Source organism: Apiospora marii (assembly GCF_038362585.1).
Source record: "Apiospora marii strain CBS 49790 chromosome Unknown utg000002l_segment0_segment0, whole genome shotgun sequence".
NCBI classification, from domain to species: Eukaryota; Fungi; Ascomycota; class Sordariomycetes; order Amphisphaeriales; family Apiosporaceae; genus Apiospora; species Apiospora marii.
Genome location: NW_027117373.1, coordinates 4122471 through 4144445, shown reverse-complemented (window position 1 = coordinate 4144445; position 21975 = coordinate 4122471). Strand labels below are relative to the sequence as shown.

Below are 21975 nucleotides of genomic sequence, written 5' to 3'. Positions count from 1 at the left end.
GGATTTTAAACATGGCGGTACGGGCAACGCCCCATGTTGTCTTACCGCGTGAGGCTGCAAAAGATTCCCTTCCAACGATAACCCCCCTTTTCGAGCCTATGGGTGACCTCAAGTTAACGATGAACCTCGACAGTTTATTTCGCTTTTTTCTTCGTCTCTTCTTCTTGAGAAGGTTATCCGCACCGAATCAATGTTCGGCAACGCCTAGTGGCTGGATGTATGTATTCTATTCCGAAAACCAGATCCATCCTCAGACGGAGACGCCAACATGACCGCCACACGTAACGTCCTGGGGCCTCTCACCACAGTGTTTACAGCCGATCCGACATGCGTGACGCCCATGGCCGGGTACTGCAAGTCGCAGTCGTGCGTGGCCTGGGAGGGCCAAGTCTGCACGATGCTGCCCAAGTGGAGCAATTCGTACGGAGTCATGGACCAGTCTTCCTGCTGGCCCCCGTACACTTCGGGGGCCGTCACCACCGACGTCGCCGTCACCGGCTACCTGGGCGGCTGGGGCTTCTACTCGCCCGGCCTGTCGTGCCCCGCCAGCTCGACCAGCGCCTGCACCGCCACCGCCGACAGCCCGACCGGCGGCGACTTCACCTTCCAGTTCCCCCTCACGGCCGGCGAGACCGCCGTCGGCTGCCCCCCCTCCTCCTTCTCCTGCATCCTGGACGCTACCGGCCGCAACACTTGCCTGCGCACGATGCGGTCGACGCTGTACGAGGTCGTCACCTGCGGCGGGGAGCTGCCTCCCGGTACCGCCCTCAAGACCTGGGCCGCGACGTATACCACCTGTCTCAGCATCTACGCCCCCTCATCCAGATCAATTGGAGGGCGCAGGATCTCCCCGCGACGGCAACGAGCATGTCGGTAATGGCCACCCAACGGATGACATCGCATCCCCCCAACACGCCTGCTCCATCCGGGCTTAGCAACGGCGCCTATGCTGGGATAGGGGTCGGGGCGGCAGTGGGAGGGTTGATCGTGCTCGGGGGTGCCGTCGGCGGCGTATTTCTGCTGTGGAGAAGGAGACGAGACCGGATCGAAAGTGAGAAGGGGAGTGCGCGGGATCGGTTGAATTAGAGAGTGACGCATCGCCGCGGGGGCTGGACAGTGATTCATATGAGGCCAGCGAGAGCCGTCGCGCAAGGGAGACTCGGGAAACTCGGGAGTTCTTTACGCGAAGTCCTGGCGACGGGCCGCTCTTGGATGAAAGGCGCCGATGGGTGTATTAACCCTTGAAGTTCATGTATACAAATGGGAATCGGGATTGGGTTCGTGTGTAGAAGGAATGACCATGTCTACTGTACATTAGTGTTTAGTTACAGGAGATACATGAGGAAATGTAAAAACACCCATTGTCTTGCAACAGTTGAGCGCGACACTTGGCTTACATAGCAAATTCAAGCCTGAGACTCGTCGCTACCAAGCCGGTGTACTAACCCCGCCCCAATCTCACCGTCAAGGTACCTTGTAACACTGCATATATAGTAGGGCGCTTCGTGATCGTTTGCTATTGGTGATAGCAGTGTTGAGTGGCAGTTTTATGTTTGACAGAGGCGTCAGTGGATTAGACATGGTTGGCACTTGGAATCCTGCGGGAAAACTGACGTTGTGCAGTACGTGTCCTTTGGAAGCTGGTTCATAATACATTAGACAGCATCCGACCGTAGGAACCATTGGGCCATAAAGCTACTTCCCAGCAAAACTACCAAGTGAGATTCAGTATTCAAAATCCAGGTCCGAAACTAGACGTGGGCGAACATGGCTGCCAAACCTACAATCCTCGGGCCTCTTACCACCGTATTCATACCCAATCCAACATGCACGACGCCCATCGCCAGTGCCTGTGGCGATACAACCTGCCGCGCGTGGATGGGACAAACCTGTGGACATCTATTGACCACCTACAAGGTGTGGGACCAAGCCTCCTGCTGGCCTCCGACAACGAATGGAGCCCCGACAGCCAATGTGCTATCGGCAGGGGGCCTGTCCGGTTGGGGTCTATACTCACCGGGTCTCTCGTGCCCGGTGGGCTACGTACGCGCCTGTAGTAAGACGGCGAGTGACAGTAGCGGCTTCGTGTTCCAGTTTCCGCCCACGGGCGGCGAGACGGCCGTCGGGTGCTGTCCCTCCCAATACACTTGCACCACCGACGTCAAGGCGATACAGACATGCAAGCGCTTCGTGACGTCGGGGGTGTATACCGTCGAAAGGTGCAGTGGGTATGCGGACCCGGGGACTACGGCCGAAATCCGAACTGCGTCCGGTGACACCACCCACATGCTGTTCGCCCCAATGATCCAGATGATATGGCAGGCGAGCGATCTCGATGTAGCAGCAACGTCGCGATCGACCGTGGGGGTAGCTCCGACAACGGGCCAGATCGAAGCCCCTGCTCGTTCGGGGTTGGATACGGGGGCGAAGGCCGGTATAGGGGTCGGTGCGGCTCTGGCCGGCTTATTGGTCCTCGGGGGCGTTGTTGGCTGGTTCATCTTATCGCGCCGGAGACGAAAAGGGAGGCAGGAAGAGACGGGAGGGGGTTCGGTAGTCCACCCAAAGACGGGAGACGCTGGAGGACAGCAACTCGACAGCAACCACGTATTTGAGGCAGGCACGAGTGGACAGTCGCAGACCTATGAGTTGCTTGCTCCGATACCTAGTGGCAGACGTGCTGTACCCGAACAGCACCAAGTCGGATAGAAGTGCTGCTAGCTTTTTCAGCTCCTGTTCGGGTTTCCATTCAGTGACGAGAGTTCTGAGTTCATCTAATACTGAAAAACCCTCGAATACTTTATGCGCTTCCTCCTCTCTCAATCGAAAAGAACCATATCCTTTATCCAGCGTGACATACGGTCAGCAGATAGCGCCCAACTTGGGGAATAGACTCAGGCTGATTGGTCCCGCACTCGAGAGTAGTCATGTTGGGTAACGATCTGAGGCACTCTCGGAGTCATGCTCATATTTTACTGGCTGAGGGGGTAAATCACTGAGCTGAGGAACATACAGGTAGATGACCACATACGGGATCGGTGGCAGACAAGCCGGTAAGCAATAATCAGGCTGGAACGTGTGACGATGAGGTGTTGCTGCCACATATATGTACCTACCTGTTTACACTGCGATTGCATATTAAGCAACAGAGACCTGCATGTGATTATGTGACCTGTAAAAGGGGTAAAGGGGAACACAGATCAACCGTTGTAAATGAGAAGTCACAGTACGTTTCCATCTTGAGCATTGCTTTGGTATAATTAGACAGCTTCTACCACTTTTTGGGGGCTTCTGCGCCGCCCGTTACGAAAGACCGGCTGGTGACGACGTTGGCCCGGGCGCGCTCCTTTTCCAGCTTCGCTAGACCAACCCTGTCCGTGACGGGCGTGGCATCGATGATGTTGTCGAAGTCATCGTCGCCGTCCTCGTCTTCGTCCTCGCCGTTGTCAGAGTCGGGCTCGGCGTTGGGGTCGACCTGGAATTTCTGCTGTTGCGGCCGAGGTACGGTCTCGGGCTTCTTCTTTTGGCTGGCGTTGTTGTCAGGGTTCGTGAACGTCTTGGACGCCAGCACCCGGCGCCGTATCTCCTCCATGTCATCTTCACTATCGTCTGATATAGCGAACGGGTCTCGGTCCTCTTCGTCTTGGCCACCTGATGCTTGACCGGGTTTCGGCCATTGCGACTGTGGCTGCTTCTTTTTGCCTAGGTATATGCCATCGACGCTGTCTTCGTCGCTATCTCCGTCTTCGTCGTCATCGGAGTCGCTGTCCTCTTCTTCGTCGTCATCATCCGACGGCACTTCTACCCTGTGGTTAAGGTTGCCGCCCTTCCACAGGTCGTCGCCGTCTTCGTCCTCTCTGTTCTCGGCATATTCCCGCTCCAACCGCTCCATCCACTCGGCCTCTGCCTTCTTGATGCCTGCCTCATCCTCGCACGCAGCGTACTTCTTAAGCAACTTCGAGTTGATTTTGAGGAAAGACTCGCCGTAGTTGAAAGGGGCCAGGATCTGCTCAGCCCAGTCGGGGTGTCGGCAAATGTAGAAGGCAGCGGCCAAGGCCTCGACGCAGTTGAGGCGCCAGGGCTTGCCGTAGTTGACCGAGTTGGCAGCGACTAGGTAAGGCAGCAGGCGCTCGCATTTTCCGCCAAACTTGCTCCATTGGATTTCCTGCGTTCGCGCCCAGGAGCACTCGACGACCGCAGCGCCATACTGGTCCATCAGCTCCTTGTCGGCTGGCGATATGGTGTGCTTTCCATTAGGCGTGATGATGACGCCGTTATGTCGCTGACCAGCATGCAGGTCGCGCATCAACCCCAACTTGATCAGCTTCTTTCCGGAACATCGCTTCGGGTCGCAGTGGTTGAGATCCCAGCAGGCGGCTTTGAATGGGGGGCGGCCGCCGTTGGTGGGGTCGTCAGAATCGTCGCCGCCGCGGGGTCGCGAGTTGCGAGGAGGGCCATGCGACTTGCCGCCGCGGCCGCTAAACTTGTCTTTCTTATGCCGAACCATATCTTTACACGGCGACTCAATAGCGAGGGAGTCAATGGGGCCTAGTTTCGAGGTGCTGATATGTGAAGCGACAGGTCTGGGCGACGACCTCTCGAAGCATTGTCGTCACTTTGACTGCCCGGAGATCTGGATCTTTACGTGGGGGTGCTGTTGATCGATATCGATAAGGGATTATGCCAGCCAGTGCCAGTCCACTGGCCGAGCGCCCAGACGCTAATGCTCTGGACCATGGCCGCAGGCAGAAGAATATCCAAGCTCCTCAGCTCCTGTCCCTGCTCAAGCCACACCCCGCTGTGAGTCAATTGAGGCGCTGCCAATGGGGACAGAGTACTAGATGCCTGCTCGGTGTCCCCAACTTTCCAGTCAATCAATCAATACGTGCAAGTAGCAGCAGCAAGCAACAGTGTCCCTCATTTCGACTGATAGCAGTAGCGCTGCCGCCTACCAACACGTTTACCCACTTGTGCTCTGCGTATCCCATCAATCTACCTGCCATTCATTGAAGCTGCGGCTAGGTGGCTTTTCGAGACGTCACTGATGGCTTTCCCAACTGCGTGACCACGTCGTAGCCCAGTCCAGTATTTCATTTCTTAATACTTGCGAAAGCGGTCCGTACTCGATTTGGCTCTCGTTTGTCTGACATCATTCAACCTTTGCGTCCGACCAATCCACGACCCTTCCAAACTCCTACCTGCCAAACACTATCGTCGTCGCCGCAAACCGCAGGCATGGAGGCAGCCTCCGCTCGGGCAGCGGCCAGGGACCGCTGGAACGAGATGGGCTTCCCCAGACCCTCGCAGCTCCAGCGCTTTATCCAGAGTGCTTGTAGTCCGGAGAATTACGAACCTAATCTGGCTTTGAATCTCGAGATTGCCGATCTGATCAACAGCAAAAAGGGGAGTGCGCCACGCGAAGCCTCCGTCGCCATTGTCGGCTACATCAATCATCGCAACACCAATGTCGCATTGCTTGCTCTCAACCTTCTCGATATCTGTGTCAAAAACTGCGGCTATCCTTTCCACTTGCAAATCGCCACCAAGGAGTTCCTGAACGAATTGGTCAGGAGATTCCCCGAACGACCACCCATTCGCCCGACGAGAGTCCAGACTAAAATCCTCGAGGCCATTGAAGAATGGCGGAGCACAATATGCGAGACGAGTCGTTACAAGGAAGATCTGGGCTTTATAAGAGACATGCACCGGCTCCTCAGCTACAAGGGATACTCTTTCCCTGAAGTACGGCGCGACGACGCGGCCGTATTGAACCCAAGTGACGTAAGCTTCCCATGAGTTTGATCTTACTTATTTTCCATGCCTAATATGTAACAGAACCTGAAATCGGCCGAGGAGATGGAGGAAGAAGAGCGCGAAGCCCAATCGGCCAAGCTCCAGGAACTCATTCGCCGCGGCAACCCCGAAGACCTACAAGAAGCCAATCGCCTTATGAAGATCATGGCTGGTTACGACACAAGGAGCAAGACGGATTACCGCGCGAAAGCTGCCGAGGATGTTGGGAAGATTCAGGCCAAGGCACGTTTGCTGGAGGAAAGACTGGCTGCTTTCCAGCCCGGCGACAAGATGACCGAGGGGGATGTCTTCGAGGAACTGGCGTCGGCACTGTCCAGCGCCCAACCGAAAATCCAAAAGATGTGTGAAGAGGAGTCCGACGACCACGAGGCCGTCGCGAAACTGCTCGAGATCAACGACAGTATACATCGAACCGTTGAGCGGTGGAAGCTTCTGAAGAAAGGCGATATCGAAGGCGCCAATGCGATTGCGCAAGGTGCGCCCATACAATCGTTGCAAAGCAGCGGAGGCCAGGCCAGTAGCTCCGCAGCGAACGAGCTGTCTCTCATCGACTTCGACGCCGACGCTTCTGGAACCAATGGGTCCGGCAACAACGGCGAGTCCAGCTCACAGGCCGCTGGTGTCGAGAATGACTTGTTGGGCTTGTCTCTGGACGGTGGCAGTAGCACATTTGGACAGGGTGGTGGTATTTCATTAGGTTTCGGTGCCAACAGCAGTATGTCGTCCCATGGCCCCCAAGTAGGTGGAGCGTTGCTAACCCCTGAAACAGACATTCCCGGCCAGCCTTTACTATCGTCAATGACCCAGAACTCGAACGCAACCGGTGCTGTCAACGCCCCTACACCTCCCTCTTACACCCAATTCTCTGGTTTCACCTCGCCCCCTGCAGGATCCCAGTCCAACACCCCTCAACCTCAGGCCCTTTCCGCCTTCAGCCAACCGGCGCAAAAGCCGGCCGCCGACCCTTTCGCTGCTTTGACTTCCCCTATGTTTGGGTCAAAGCCCGCTACGCCACAGCCCCAAGCAATGGCAGCTGCACCGGCACCCGCGCCTGCGCCCGCGGCGGCAACAAACGAGGACGACGAATGGTCCTTCTCTTCAGCTCTACCGCCGGAGGTGCCCCTCGCTCCCCAAGGACCACGCGGCAGTCGTCAAGACGGGCGAGGTGCAAATCGACATGAAGGCCGCGAGGTCTGTACAATCACCTAATGCGCTGGCCTTGTCATTCGCCTTCTCGAGCAACGCGGCCCAGCCCGTCAGCGAGCTTCACTTCCAGCTCGCCGTTACCAAGGTAAGTCCACAGCACCGTACTTCATCTTGATCAATATTCAGGTTACTGACCACCGTGAAACCCACAGGGCTACGAGCTCCAACTTCAACCCCAGACTGGCCGCAACCTGCAGCCCAACCAGAAGTATGGCGTTACGCAGAACATGCAGGTGTGGCACGCCGGGGACAAGACTAAGAAGGTCGAGACCATCAAGTTGAGGTGGCGCGTGAGCTACAAGCTGGGTTCCGAGACGAAAAACGAGATGGGCGACGTGGCGGAATTCGGGATCGCGTAAGGAATGATGGCGGCGATGGTCGTTATGGAGGAGTTTATATGGCGAGATCAATCATACCAGATGCTGTAACCACCCGTTAAATGCCGTGGCTTGTGAGAGAGAAGGGAGAGGCCCACCACTCATTGTGGGGAAATACCCCTGAACTCGACTGTATCTGAGAAAACGAAGAGACCAAGGCGACTTATTCCTAACTGTATGGAAAACAGAACATTGTTAAAGTTATCATTCTATGTCGGTAGTGACTTGCCGCTTCTGGCACTAGGAGCGGCTTCGTGCAGGGGAAATATTGGATAAAAAGATTTTGGCATCAGAAGGCGGACCGAATGCTGCTAAGTTGTGTAGTGGAATTGGCTGTATTTACATCTAAATATATACAAAGTTCAGACTGGGTGTTCTTGTCTTCTTCCGCAGTAATGCTGACTGCATATTGAAGACAGGCCCAGAATCCCATCTCCATTTCTATATTTACCTCTTCGCAGTATCTATACACTAGATAGGTTTTGTACAAGAGGTTCGCTCTCTATGTTATACATATATGTCTCCCACATCTCCAAGATCGGAATTCCGACCGCGGAAGAGCCTCGTGTCGGCCCCCTGTTCCACTGTACAGAATGTGAATCTCATCTCCATCACTTCTGCTGGGCGATAAGGTTCCTTGGCATGATGAGTGCCAACAAGAGTGAGTAGTAGGACCCTGGAATGTTGACGAGACATCCACACCGGTGGGTGTAAGACGTCTCTTGGTATCAGCGCCCGGCCAGCACTTTGATAACGCGGTGATCAGCCAATGCGATCGCCTGACACCAAGAGGAGATCCCCAGAGCAGCACAACTGACCACCCAACCATATCTTACATGCAGCAGCTATTTTCGCTGGTCAGACGAGGGGAAATAGAGAATAGGTTCTGCATCGCGATTGATCGATGGCACCCACAACAAACGCATGGGAGATACCGCAACCATCTTAGAGAGTCCTCTTAGTCTGGACCTCCTCGTACGCCTGAATCACATCACCGACCTCGAACTCCTGGAACTCCTCGAAGCCGAGGCCGCACTCGCCGCCCTTCTTGGCCTCCATGATGCTCTTCTTGCCGTGCATGAGGGACTCGAGCTCGCCATCGTGCATCGTCTCTCCGCCGCGCACGACGCGGAAGCGGTTCGCCTTGGCCACCGCGCCGTTGCGGATACGGCAGCCCGCAATGTTCTTGAACTTGCGGCCCTTGACGTTGATGGGGAAGACCTGGAGGACCTCGGCCTCGCCCAGGACCTTGGTCGAGATGTCGGGGGATAGGTGGGCCGAGAGGGCGTCCTTGACGTCGTCGTGCAAGTGATAGATGACGGTGTGGTCGAGGATAGGCACCCCGTTGGCCTCGGCCAGGGCCTTGATGTGACCCGCGATGGGCAAGTTGAAGTTGACGAGAGTCGAGCGCGACGCCGCCGCGTGCTCGACATCGCTCTCGACGATGTGTCCCGGCGCCGAGCGTAGGATGCGGGGACGCACCTCGTTGGACCCGATCTCGAGGATGCTGGCGCAGACGGCCTCGACCGAGCCGTGAACATCGCCCTTGACCACAAAGTTGACATTCTTGGCGCCGCCCTCAACGGGGGGCGTCTCCATGGTGCCCCAGGTGCCATACTCGCGGCGGTCGTTCTCGCTGTCCTCCTCGAGGGCGCGCTGCTCTTGTAGGAGTCGGCGTTGCTCGACGATCTGCTCGTGCGCCTTGGCGTCCTTCTCGCGGGAGCGCAGGCCGTCGCGGTACTCCACCGCCGCCTTCGCACGTCCCTCGTCGGGCGCCTGGATCACCTCGTCGCCGGCAGAAGGCAAGTCGCGCCAGCCGAGAATCTCAACAGGCGTGCCGGGCGGTGCCTCCGTAATGTCATCGCCAGCCTCGTTACGGAGGTGGCGAATCTTGGCCCATGTCGTGCCAGCGGCAATGTAGTCACCCGGACGCATTGTGCCACGCTTGACGAGAACAGTAGCTGCTCGACCGATCGGCTTCAGACTGCTCTCCAAAATCCAACCCTCGGCGGGGCCATCAGTTTCGGCGCGCATATCGAGCATCTCGGACAGGGCCAAGATGTTCTCCTCGAGGTCGGTCATGCCTTGGCCCGTCTTGCCTGAGACGCAAACGACCTGAACATCGCCGCCGTAGTCTTCAATCTCAACACCATTGGTGGCCAGATCAGCCTTGACGTGGTCGATGCGTGCTCCTTCCTTGTCGATCTTATTGATGGCGACAATGATGGGTACTTTGGATGCCCTGGCATGTTTGATGGCTTCGATGGTCTGCGGTTTAACACTGTCGTCAGCGGCCACCACCAGAACCACGATATCCGTGACATTGGCACCTCGCTGTCGCATTGTCAGGAACGCCGCGTGACCAGGAGTGTCCAGGAACGTGATGTTCTTTCCATCTGTAAGGTTCACAGAGAAGGCACCGATGTGTTGGGTGATTCCTCCATGCTCCTGAAGCGCGACTGACGCCTTTCGGAGGTAGTCGAGCAGTGTGGTCTTTCCGTGGTCAACGTGGCCCATGATGGTGACAACAGGTGGGCGAGGGGGTAGGATGCTGGGGTCTGCGGGTGGAGGCCGGGCCTTGAGGTCCTGGCTATCAGATACGATGGTGGGTTCGTAGCCGTATTCCTGGGCCACCAGTCCTGCGGTGTCGCCTGCCATGATACTGTCCAGGTTGACGCCCTCGAAACCCAACTCGGCCAATTGCTCAAGGAACAGCTCTTTCTCGACCTTCAAGGCCGAAGCCAGGTTCGAGATGCTGATCAGCTCGGGCAGGATGATGGGAATAGGCCCTGTGCGCTCAGCTTCTTTCCGGGCCCTTCGCTCCGCTTTCTCTCTTTGCTTCGCTAGTTGCTCCTCGTACGCGGCGTGGGTATCCTCATCGTTCATCTCATCTTCCCATCGTGTGTTCCGCCCACCACCGCCGCCACGTCCACCACGCTGCTTGCCGCCGCCGCGACCATGGTCGTTCCATCTAGGGGCCTGTTGCCTTTCTTCAAACACTGGCTCGGCATCCCGCTCACTTTTGCCCCGGGCTTTGCGGCGTCCATCGCCAGAGCCGTTCGTCACGTCACCTGGCGACTGCCTTGTCGTTGGCTCGGACGTCGATCTAGGAGACCGCCTATCGAAGTCTGGGTTCCGCATAGTGTCATTCTCATATGCAGGCCATCCATCGTTGTTTTGTTTCTGGCCCTGTGGAGGCGAAGAATCCGATGACTTGTAGAATGCATTATCAACCGCCTTCTCAAACGAGTTCCCACTTGGCTTGGCTGCGGGTTGGGAAAACGGCTGCGAGGGTTGAGCAGGACGGCTGAATGTCTCCATTTTGGCCCAGAAATCCTCCTTGCTGGACTTATCCGTTGCCTGTTTCCGGGCCAAAGATCCCCACGTGCTGGGAATCTCGGGTTCTTTTGGTTCGTCCTTCGACTTCTCGGCAGACTCTTCGAACAGCCCGTCAAAGTGCCGGTGGGAGGTAATGAGCTCGTCGTCAATGGCGGGGTCGATCTTTGGCTTCCCAGTTGACATTGCCATTGAAGTCTTCCATGAATCCCGGGAATAGAATGCGTTATCATTGTCGAGCGCAGTATCAGATTCCTCTTCTTTTGCGTTTCTGGAGCGGAATGACACCTCCCTTATAAGTGGACGTGGTGGGGTCTCTCGAGTCTCCGAATCTTGAACAGTGCTGCCCGGTCCCGCACCAGGCGAATCGGGTTGATGTAGGTCCTTTGGGAGCGGCCGATTGATTGCTAATGGGCCAGAGCCTGTCCTTGCAGTAAACCTTTGAGTATCTGGCAGCTCCTTATCGCTATCAAACTGGCGTCTGATCCTGGTTGGTCTTGATGCCCTTGGTCCAAGCTGTATTCCCAACGGGGCTGTCCAGTCCTTCTTCGGGACATCTGACGGAGGCTTATCCGGGGTTTTGGGTTCTGGCCTGGCCGGCTTTCCGGGTGGTGGAGGAGGAATCTTGCCCAAGAATCGGTTCGTCTCCATCTCGGCCCGCTCGGCCTCGATGAACTGGCGGTTTCGGAGCTGCCTTGGAGGATTGAATACCATGCGCGGGGCTTTCGTCTCGACCGGCTGCTTGGCCGCCTCTTCTTTTGCCTTCATTTGTTCTTGTAGCCGGCGGCGGGCTGCTAACTCATGTGGGAGGAGAGAGCTCTCTGTGGCCGGTTTGGAGCTGGCGAACGTAGGTGACGAGCCCCAGCCTCCGCCGGCTCCCGGTATTGCGGAAGAGCCCCATTGGGAGGACTGGTTCGCAGGACCATCTTGTTTAGAGTCGTTTCCGTCGTCTCGAAGGGCGTTGGTCGTAGACAAGAACCTCTGCTGGAATTGGGGTCGTGCTGGTCGCAGCGCAAGTCGGTGCTGACAGAAGGCGCAAATCGACGGGTTGCGCTGCTAAATTGAACAAATCAGTATACACCACAGGATAATGCTTGCGGTGAATTGGTGACTCGACTTACCACTGGTACCCTTCGGCGAAGCATCATGACGGTTTACTACAGCTGTGGTAACCTCCCATTTGAAACAACACAGAAAAGAAAGCTGCTTTTGCACGGGTTGCTTCAAGGTCGGCGATCTTTCTTCAATTGAAGATGCAAATCGAACTGGCTGCCGAAAATTAAGTGGACCTTGACTTCATCCAATTGACGTCGCCACCCCTGGCCCTGGTCCGTCCCTTGTAAATTCAAAAACCCGACCAACAAACCCCTGCCAGCTCAACCAAAAAGTATTACCAAGCTCCGGACCTAAGCTCCAAGCCACGTCTTTAAAGCCTGGCTGTCCTTGGACCCGACCCCTATCAGCCTCAACTCTGATAACTCCCGTGACACCCAACAACAACCCGTCTTTCTTTTCCTCGAAACTTTATCACGACTGAGGAAGAGTGAAATAGCATCCCGATTACCCATTGGGCGTAATGGCCAAGCAAAGAAAGCCGGCCAAGTCGGCCGCGGCTGGCAGTTTGTCATCCACCAAGAAACGCAGCAAGCTGTCCTCGGGCAAGCCCCCGGTGCCGCTGCAGAGCCCGCCCGAGGTGCTCAAGCCGCTGCTCGAGACGCTGGAGGAGAAGCACGCCTATCTGATCCACGTGGACGACAAGCCCGCCGCGTTCAAGCGGCAGATCTTCGCCGTGCCCGTCGCCATGAACCTGGCCATCATCGGCCTCTTCTGCTGGCGCGTGTACACCATGGGCGAGTGGTACCTGCAGCTGATGGCGTCGACCCTGGGGTACCCCAACGAGACCACCATCATCGCCGCCGACCACGACTTCTGGCAGGTCGTCGCGCCCGCCATCGCGTGGCGCTCGGCCCACTTCCTGCTCGACACGGTCCTCTTCATCTTCGTCTGGCCCTGGCCCGTCGACTTCTTCCTGGCCAGCCGCCACGGCAACCCCGTCAACTGGCGCTGGAACGTCGGCTTTCGCGACGACGAGGTCGTGGTGCGCCGCAGCCGGCGCTGGGACACGGCCGCGCTCAAGCACGACGTCGCCTTCAACGACAAGGGGCGCGACCAGGTGCTGGCCCAGGTCGCCATGGCCTCGGCCCCGGACTACCTGCGCGAGAAGACGGGCTACCTCATGATGAACAAGGCCTGGAACCTCGACTGGGGCGTCATGGTCGACGCCACCGTCATGCTCGACAAGAAGATGGCCACGCTCGACGACTTCCGCCTCCTCGCCCTCGTCCACTCCGAGGAGTTCGGCTGGCTGGCCATCGACCTGAGCGACGGCGCCAAGCCCATCGCGCCCGAGGAGGAGGCGCGCCGCAAGCAGATCTTCCTGTTCCGCGACGCCCTGACCGCCGTCGGCAAGGAGGATCTCTTCTACCGCTGGATCGAGGTCGTGCAGTTCGAAGTCACGAAACCGGGCGGTTTCACGCCCGAAAGGCAGGAGATTGTGGCGCAGGAGGTCCGGGAGCTTTTCAACAAGGAAGGCATCGATTTCGACGTGGTCTGGAAAGAGAGTGTTGGCACAGATGGAATCGCAGGCATGTAAGATTGGGATACGCTCAATACTCCTTGCATATGTTTTGACGCTTCGGTTCTATATACCCTATCACTGTAGCATTTTGAAGAGCAATTGGTCGCAAAAGCCTTGCGCCCCATGAATACAACTTATAGAGCCGTGACTGCGTTTACCTAACTTTTGATGGGCATGCACGACGTTCGATGGAACTACGCTTGTTTATCACAACTGGTTCAGTAGATGAATATTTGAGTATTTTGTTATGCCCATAGTGTTCATAGCGAGAGATTGCATTCCCTTCCTTCGTTTCTGATAATCTATTCGAGAAGCCCGTCCGTTTATTTCTTGCTCTTCTTGGCCGGCTTGCCCAGCGCCGCCTCGCGCTTCTTGGCCTCCTTGGCCTCGATCTCCTTGCGGCGGGCCGACTCCTGCTCGTCGCGCTCCTCCTTCTCGGCCTGCTTGCGGGCGGCCTCGGCGGCGCGCTTCTCGCGGATGAGGGCGAGGCGCGCCATGTCGGCCTTGGCCTCGTCCGTCTTGCCAGCCTCGTGCAGCTTGCGGTAGCGCTCCTTGGCGGCCGCGGCCTCCATGGACTCGCGCTCGCGGCGGCTCATGGGCACGCCCGCGGCGGGGGCGCCCGACTTGGTCGACAGCTTCTTCATGCCCTTGGTGGCGCTGGCGACGTCCTCGTCCTCCTCCTTGGTGCGCGGCGTCTTGGCCATGTTGCGCGAGGCCTTGGAGTGGTTGGGGTTCGCGGGCATCGGGGCCGAGTCGTCGTCCGACGACTCTTCGGAATCGTCGCTCGGCATGTCGCCCACCTGCACGACCTTCTTCTTCTTGGCGATGGCGGCCGCCTTCTGGTCGGCCTTTTGCTTCCGGCGCTCCTCACGGGTCAGCTCGGCGGCGGGCGTCTTGCTCGAGGGGCCGGCGTCGTCCTCGTCCGAGGACTCTTCTTCGGATGACTCCTCTTCGGAGGAGGACTCATCCTTGTTGGGCTCGCCATCACCCCACATGCCGATTTCGTTGCCATCGGCGTCGAGGGGCTTCAGGTCACGGGAAAAGTGCTTGCCGCCTAACGTACGTGTGTGGTTAGCAAGCGCGAACAAACTAGAAGGAAAAGATTGAGAGGATTGGGGAGACCAGTTTTACTTACCTCCTCGCGTGAACTTCTTGAACTTGCCACCTCGCCCCCTAGAGTTTCCACCGGGTCCGCCGCGTCCAGACATGATTGATGATGCTGTTGATTGTGGTGTTGTTCGGAAGGAATTGTATGTCGTAAGGAGGGGTTATCAGTAGTGGGATGGTGGGGTTATTTGGCGGTCGAAAGTAAGCCAAAGCAGTCGAGTCGAGGTCGATTGGATACCACTGACGAGCCAAAATGGTCAAAAGGCGATATTTGGTTGCCTTTTGTACTGTTAATTGCAAACAAGAACCTTGTCTCCGATTGATGCAGATCCTTTCGCTCGACCTGAGAAAGCGACGTAATGAAGGCACAAGACCTGATTACCAAAGAGACAAACAGTACTGGACAGGGCCCAACTTAGTAGTATGGCGGGGCACAATTGCTTTTAGTAGTGTCGTGATTGGGTGGCTGGCCAAGGTGACTCATTCATAGCCAGTTGTGCAAGTCCAAAGAGCATTGAATAGATGTATGCAGATGATCCTAATGGCAAGGGGTTTGCAGTCTATCCTATTGTCAACATGACATTTTTGTTATCTCCGTTCCCCTGTTTGGCTGTCTTTTGCCCATGTTTGTTGGCTTCCTTTGGTATTTTAACAGTGGTGTTGTTGCCCTGTCTTCTAGTTTTACATACAGGGGAAGGGCAAGGCTTATTTCGTCCCTCAAATTCGATAAGGTATCTCAGGTAAGTGTATAATCAAGAGCTTCAATTGACCCTTAAGTTGGTTACGATCAAGTTGTTTGACAACCATGGGAATCAAAACGCCTTTGTCAAACAGCGTGATGACTTTGATAGTGGTTAGCCATGAACTGCCTACCTTACTTAGGTCCGTCCAGACGGTACTGCCACACTCGGATTTGGGTCCGTAAGTACCCGCCCGCGCAGCTACATCCCAACCTCAAAATCGAGTCCCGCCGGAACAACCCTCTTCCGGGCTTGGGACCCGCCTTCCAGACAGGTCAAATGTTTGCGCAGGAATTCTGGGCTTTGGAAATTTTCTTCCCTTTCTCTCCTCACATAAAACTTACACTTCCTCCCTATTCACTCTGGCTTACGTCTTTCTACAATGGCATGTTGGAGGGGAAATGGGAGGATAGACGAAACAGTTTCGATTACTTACCCTCTGCTCTGCCCGCGGCTCCGGCCGCCAGTGGATGCCGGAGAAATTTTTTCGATCGATACATTCTTGCAACCTCCCTGTGATTTTGATTGAAAAAAATGGCGAATGCACCCTGATTCGAATTATGCCCGCCTCTGAGTAGAGACATGAATGGCTTGATCTGAAGGGCCGCCTACAACTTAGTCCTCAGTGTTGACTGCTCCGCGAAAATGAACCGCGTATTTGCAGTAGGCCTGCTACTGTGTTGTCTGTTCCTGAAGAAAGTCTGCACCAAAACAGACCACTCGCCACGCAACCATAAATTTCCTGCATGCGTTGCCTGATTTCATGCTCGTCTCTCCCTGAACGTGAGATACAGCTCCGGTAGCGACATGGTGAAATGGTCCATGATTTTCTCCTGGTGTTCCTCCCAGTCCTGACCTGACGCCAGACCCATGTCGAATTGAAGTGCCAGCCGCGCAAGCACGCTGCGCAACTCCTCCATGGCCATGGGCTTTCCGATGCACGCATGTTTGCCTGTCATTTTCCAATTCAAATATCGTCAGTTTCAGATTTCAGAATGTGAAGAAGCACTTGCAACATTTCGCGCCAGATGTGTGTTCTTACCTAGATGGAAGGGAAAAAACGCGGTCCTGTCGCATTTGATCTCCGAACCAGCCAGCCACCTCTCGGGCAGAAACTCGTCCGGCCGCTCAAACCATCGCTGGTCTCGTTGAATCACGTACGGCGGCTGCAAGATCTCGACGTCGCCGGGAATCCAGAGCCGCGGTCCAAACTCGCTTTCGCTGATCTCCAGGCCCTGCGCTGGTGTCACCCTAGGGTTGGCGCTCGGCGCCGATGGCTGGATCCGCAACGTCTCGTTGATGATGGCGTCGATCCAACCCAGCGTCTCGGGCGCCGCCAGAAGCCCTGCGTAGGTGAATGACGCCGGCCCATGGGGGAATGTCGCGTCCAAAAGCTCCCGCAACCGCGTCTGGACGTCGCCGCGCGCCGCCACGAACCCGAGCATGTTGGTCATCGCGCTCTGCGTCGTGTCCGCGCCCGCCGCGATCATGGACCGACTCTCGTCGGCTAGGGCCTCGGGGGTGGGCGCGGCGCTGGGGTCCCCTCGTTCGAGCGCGTCCAGCACGAAGGCTATGACGGGCTTGGGGTCTCCGCCCTCTTCTTGACCACGTGTCTCTTCGTCAAGGTTGGCTTCTTCCTCCTCGACAGACGCCTCCTTCGCGAATGTTATGTGTTTCTCTTTTCTCTCTGCTCGGTGCTCGTTCATCACATCTTCGCAGAGCTTCAGAAACGGGGCGAAGTTGCCACCGGCCCCGGGTATTTTGAGCAACAGGCTCAAGAGCCAGGGCACGAAGCGCAGCGACCCCAGGACCGCGTGTGCCTTGCGCAAGTTCATCAGCGCCGGGTGCGGCCTGTCACCCTCGCGGGTCGTGGCGCCGAAGCTGCGCCCGAACCCAACAATGCCCGTGACGTCAAAGGTGAGCCGCGAGACGGCGTTTGTGATATCCACCACGCGAGCCGTCCCGGCGCGGTCGCTGTCGGGGGTGATGAGGCCGTCGATGAAAAGCCCGATGGCTTCCTGCACCGCCGCGTCGTGCTTAGATAGGTGCTTGGGGCTGAAGGCGACCTCCCAGGGCCGCCGTCGGACCCGGTGGTCCTCCGGGTCGCGCGACATGGCGAAGCTCTTCTTGCGGTTATCGGTCTCGGCGTGCGCCCAGAAGGTGGACTTGCCCAGCGCCGACGTCTGGAGCAGGGCGTCGGCTCGGGCGACGGAGACGAGGCGGGGGCCTGCAGTTCGTGATCATCAATCAATGTGTCTGTGTATGGGTGAAGACTTACATGGCTTTAAGGGCTATCAAAGAGCGTGCTCACCTATCCTCACGACATCGCCGTACTTGGCGTGGAGCTCTTGCAGCTTGACGTGGAACCGGTAGTCTCCAGCGGCCGTGCGGGCCGTCCAGAAGGTGCTGAGCCGCGCAAGGTACGGTCCAGGGATGTGGTTCAGGCGGTGGAAGTGGGCACGGTACAGCAGAATGGAGCCGGCAGTACTCAAGGCGAAAGTCCCCGCGAACGCGGAGAGGTAGTATAGAGATGTGCTAGTCGGCAAATGCAGCCGCGAGACGCCAACGTACAGAGCCAAGGAGTATGCGGCCCCGAAGGTGACCAACAGAGGTAATATGATGAAGTCGACCTCGACACGTCGTGCATAGAGGTGGTGAAACGCAATGCCCGCGGCTGATGCTCCTGCTAGGTTCAGCAGCATCACAGTCGACATGGTTGCGTCGGTCAGTATCCCCGGAGTATCACGAGCAGTTCGTGTTGTCTATTCAATTTTCTTTTTGGAGGAGAAAGGGCTTCGACCCAAGGAGGACCACGGCGTAAACCCTACTAATAGATGGAGCCGATGAGGCCATAAATACGGCTGCGAGGTAATGTACCATCACACCCTCTACATCCTTCGTCTCTCGATGACTTTACCGCCGCAAGTCCAATGCAAGGGTCGGCTTGATAGTGGAGGTCCGACACCCCTCCAACCCCAAGCACTTGGCTGCATCCAATACCTCTTTAGGCAGATAGTCCGTCATGTATCTCACATCTTCTGTCTATCTCAACGTCGCGTTGGTCATCTTGAGCCGAATTGGGACAAGGCATGAAGTTGGTTCCCGACAATTCTGTTGGCTGAGAGTCGGTGAGATTATGTTCCCTTGTTAATTCCCGATAAGCCCACCGGATCTTACGGAGCGGGCCATTGAACCCGTGGCCGTACGGGATCTAGGCCACTGCTTCAACTGAACCAGTCGCACGCCTTGCCGCCCTTCTGCGCAGAGGAGCGGGACCCTGGGATCGGACAGCCAATCAGACTACGACGATGTCGATCCGTCTTCTTTCCGCTCGGAGAAAAATGCCTCGATCAAGCATTTTACTACGTGTCTGCTACGTTTACTAGCCGCCTCTCGCTCGCGGGATCCGTAGTTGGGGTGGGGTTGGTCAGCGGGAAGAGCCCGACCAGTGGAGATAGGAGATGGGGTTACCAGATCGGGCGGGAACTGGTACCGTGCCTGGAGAATCCATCAATATATGCATGCATGGAGCGGGGTGGCCTTCACACCGGTCTGTGCCTCCCTCCCGCATGCTTGTTGCGAAAGTCGGGATTGTCAGATGATGGAAGGGCGCGATATGCTGTTCGGGAAAAGAGACATGCATTTGTACCTTTGCCTTTGCAGGGGGCAATGATACGACATGATGTGACAAGTTGCAGATATGCAGCCCTGTATAAGTTTGCTCGAAAGGTGGCCAGCCTTGCCTCTATTTCACCCACAGATACGGCTCGTATTCGGTGGCCGGTATTTGCTTTTTGGCGCCATAGGTGCATATCTGGATGCAAGGACTACCATCCCTGATCAAGCCGCCCCCAGCCGGGTAATGTTGTCGGCCCGGTGTGTCGGAGTATCTTTGGTTTGTATCGGTTCTTCTGCCCACCGATGAGATCAAAGATAATTATAAGTTAGCTCACGTTTATTACTAGTCCAATGCCCCTGTAGGCTCAGGAACGAGTAAGTCTAAGTGTGTCCCCAGGAATATAGTCAAGACTATAAAGCACTTCGGGAAGCAAGGGATCTAGTTGGCGAAAGTCCGTCTCGAAGCAAACTTCTCGTTTCCACATCGGATAGAGCCACCTGCAGCTATGACTGTGGCCTGGCTTTCTAATATTTCATCACTAGAATCAAGGCCTGCATACGAAATAACTAAAATGAAACCGGACTGGCTATTCTTAATCCACCGAGGACGCACCATCTAACGAGTTTCACTCACTAAAGCACCGGCGCCTATCTCGTATATGCCTGGAGTATAATATGTCTAATACTCTCGTACACAGTGTACAAAAAAGCCCAGAATGTATCTAAAAGCATTGACCGTTATTTGAACTTGCCACCCAGTTTATTGCTCACATGCTCTAGCCAAGAAGAGCTTTGAGAGGCTCGGGACGCCACCATCTCTAATCCCAACTAACGGACAGCCTAGGCATGATTTCTACGTGTAAGCTTTCCTGTTCCTCCGCAGCCCCCTTGCCTAAAGCAAAGTTGTCGGCCTACCAATGGATCGTGCAATTCGTAGGCCCGAGGTGCTCGTTCAGGACTCGGATGGCCTTGACGTGTTTGCTCAGGCTCACGTCAGGGCGGGAGGCCCTGAAGACCCGAGTGAGCGTGTTGATGGCCACGGGCTCGCTGTTGGGAATCCGGTGGGCGCACGCCACGTTCTCGCCCGGCACCAGCATAGAGTTCCCCCGCCCCGCATTGCGCGCTTGGGTGATGATGGTGGCGTACTGGCTGTGCGCGAGGAGTAGCAAACAATCATTAGCGGTGTATCTCTCTTATTCTACTGATGGTCATGGCTCTGAATGTGAAAACGACCAAAACTCGGGAGGGGAGGAACATTGATGACAAGACACAGCAGGGCCGGCGACTTACTGGAAAACAGCAGGCCAGTTGGGCTCGATGGTGGCGAACCCCCCGTAGGGCCCCTGCACGTTCTCGTTGAGGACGGCGACGGCGGTGCTCTGGGCAATGTCCTCGACGGTGTCGGTGGCGGAGTAGTCGTCGGGCACGTGCGTGTCCTGGGCGTAGTTGTCGGCCCAGACGGCGCTGCCCGACAGGACGGACCCGCCGTAGCCGCCGTTGAGGTCCACCGCGTGGCCCGTCTCGTGGATCATGGTCGTCTGCATCGCGTCGCTCGGCCGCATGTAGACGGTGTTGCCCTTGTCCTCGTACGCCCAGCCCATCTTGTCGGGGATCGTGACCACGTGCTTGACCTAGGGGGGCGGACCGTGAGCTAGCCGCAGGAAATTGATCATGAAGACCTCAAGCAGCTGTCTGAGCAGTCCAAGCAAAAACAAATCCTTGGTGCATTGATCCCCCGAAGGAGGACGGGCTGGGGTGTCTGGTCAACGTGCGATGCTATAACTTACCCATTCCCTCATCTGGATTGGAATCCTTCCAAACTGTTTGGTAATGCTCTCGATGGATGTCTCCGAGTCCTTGTGGTAGCACATGATCCAGGGGTCACTGCAGTCGGTATACTGGACCTGGTAGATGATGAAGTCGGCAGCGCTGACGTTGTGACTGCTGGCGTAACCGTTGCAGTCCGAGGGGATCCAGCCGCTCGCCCTGCATTATATCGAATTGTGGTCAGTATGTATGCGCGCAAAGAGCCGTAAACAGATAGTATTCTCCACTCTAGTCAGACCAAGGGGCAATATCTGGGACCGGGGCAAGCCATAGCAACCGAGATAGATAACACTTATTTCTTACCATACGGATATGTTGTGCTGTGTCTCCGGGAGGTTTGTCGTTAGTAATGGCTCGAAACCAGTGAAGTCTTTACGGACGGCAGGCTTGCTGAGCCGAGCCCAGATGTCAACTTTGCCGGAGGCTGCATTCGCCGTAGCCGCAGTAAGGCCGAGCGAGAGAATAACCTTGACGAGAGACATGGTGATAAAGATGACAGAGCAAGTGTTCAAAAAGGAGGGGAAATCGTTGTGGAAGCTGTAGCGGTAGCCAAGGGGCTCATGAGAAAAAGGAAAACAGATTAGAAACAATATTTCGGCCCTTTATGTGTCTCTGATCTCTGCGAGGTTGAGTTGGTATAAATCGGAAACAGGAAGAATACTACAGCCCGCGTGTATCTTGTCCATCTAAGGACTTTTTTTTTCGTACGATTCCTTGAAGAAAGCACGCACCCATATATAGGGGCTTGCTTCGGCTATCCCCTGCCCCATGTACTATCTGAGCATCCCGTGGCTTTACTGCCGTTTGAGCCGACGGATCGGAGTGGAGAGTCTGGACTTAACTAGCACTGGAGCTCCTTCCACCACGAGAACTCTCAACTCATACATTTTATATAGAGCTGCATGCAAGGAGAAACGGAACGCCCGTGTCATGCACGATGGAAGTGGCATCGATTTGACAGCATCCAAGGATGCGCTCCTGCAGAGGCAAAATCCCACTGAGTACATCCCAAGTCTTGGAGGATTCAGCGTTGCCAGGCTTATATCTAGAACCAGGAGCATCAGGAGAAGAATTGAAATAGAGCCATTAAGTGCATTGGGATCGGGAGGCAAATGTTCATCAGTATAATTGAAATTCTTTCTCATGTAAGTGCATTTTCCTAATGTGGTGTTGAGGCGAATGGCAATTCCCCCTAGCTTGGCACTAGTATGGGGTTGAATAGTGGCCCAACTGGCATCTCTAGAAGATTTCGTCCGAAACTAGCCCTTATAGCTCAGTGGTAGAGCGTTGCACTTGTAACCTGCAGGCTATGCAA

At 56.1% G+C, this 21975-nt stretch overlaps 9 protein-coding genes across 9 annotated transcripts; 4 read left to right on the top strand and 5 right to left on the bottom strand.

Annotated features, from left to right (window-relative positions):
- Positions 1–268: 268 nt before the first annotated feature.
- On the top strand, positions 269–877 carry PG985_002993 (uncharacterized protein; the record flags this gene model as incomplete). Its single annotated transcript, XM_066822762.1, has 1 exon — positions 269–877. One exon carries the CDS (start codon positions 269–271, stop codon positions 875–877), a length of 609 nt encoding a protein of 202 aa, XP_066690194.1.
- An 890-nt stretch (positions 878–1767) lies between these two features.
- Positions 1768–2706, top strand: PG985_002992 (uncharacterized protein; the record flags this gene model as incomplete). The annotated part of the gene is made up of 1 exon (XM_066822761.1): positions 1768–2706. One exon carries the CDS (start codon positions 1768–1770, stop codon positions 2704–2706), a length of 939 nt encoding a protein of 312 aa, XP_066690193.1.
- Positions 2707–3268: 562 nt separating this feature from the next.
- On the bottom strand, positions 3269–4504 carry PG985_002991 (uncharacterized protein; the record flags this gene model as incomplete). The annotated part of the gene is made up of 1 exon (XM_066822760.1): positions 3269–4504. The coding sequence occupies one exon, from the start codon at positions 4502–4504 to the stop codon at positions 3269–3271; it is 1236 nt and encodes a 411-aa protein (XP_066690192.1).
- A 728-nt stretch (positions 4505–5232) lies between these two features.
- On the top strand, positions 5233–7376 carry PG985_002990 (uncharacterized protein; the record flags this gene model as incomplete). The annotated part of the gene is given in 4 exon segments (XM_066822759.1): positions 5233–5778; positions 5833–6800; positions 6814–7102; positions 7170–7376. The coding sequence occupies 4 exon segments, from the start codon at positions 5233–5235 to the stop codon at positions 7374–7376; spliced, it is 2010 nt and encodes a 669-aa protein (XP_066690191.1).
- A 963-nt stretch (positions 7377–8339) lies between these two features.
- On the bottom strand, positions 8340–11878 carry PG985_002989 (translation initiation factor IF-2; the record flags this gene model as incomplete). The annotated part of the gene is made up of 2 exons (XM_066822758.1): positions 8340–11786; positions 11852–11878. 2 exons carry the CDS (start codon positions 11876–11878, stop codon positions 8340–8342), a joined length of 3474 nt encoding a protein of 1157 aa, XP_066690190.1.
- A 428-nt stretch (positions 11879–12306) lies between these two features.
- PG985_002988 (uncharacterized protein) lies at positions 12307–13383 on the top strand (the record flags this gene model as incomplete). The annotated part of the gene is made up of 1 exon (XM_066822757.1): positions 12307–13383. The coding sequence occupies one exon, from the start codon at positions 12307–12309 to the stop codon at positions 13381–13383; it is 1077 nt and encodes a 358-aa protein (XP_066690189.1).
- Positions 13384–13691: 308 nt separating this feature from the next.
- PG985_002987 (28 kDa heat- and acid-stable phosphoprotein) lies at positions 13692–14576 on the bottom strand (the record flags this gene model as incomplete). Its single annotated transcript, XM_066822756.1, has 2 exons — positions 13692–14422; positions 14504–14576. The coding sequence occupies 2 exons, from the start codon at positions 14574–14576 to the stop codon at positions 13692–13694; spliced, it is 804 nt and encodes a 267-aa protein (XP_066690188.1).
- A 1400-nt stretch (positions 14577–15976) lies between these two features.
- On the bottom strand, positions 15977–17929 carry PG985_002986 (uncharacterized protein; the record flags this gene model as incomplete). Its single annotated transcript, XM_066822755.1, has 3 exons — positions 15977–16167; positions 16258–17442; positions 17527–17929. 3 exons carry the CDS (start codon positions 17927–17929, stop codon positions 15977–15979), a joined length of 1779 nt encoding a protein of 592 aa, XP_066690187.1.
- A 1815-nt stretch (positions 17930–19744) lies between these two features.
- On the bottom strand, positions 19745–21142 carry PG985_002985 (uncharacterized protein; the record flags this gene model as incomplete). Its single annotated transcript, XM_066822754.1, has 4 exons — positions 19745–19982; positions 20124–20464; positions 20621–20819; positions 20964–21142. The coding sequence occupies 4 exons, from the start codon at positions 21140–21142 to the stop codon at positions 19745–19747; spliced, it is 957 nt and encodes a 318-aa protein (XP_066690186.1).
- Between the last annotated feature and the right edge of the window lie 833 nt (positions 21143–21975).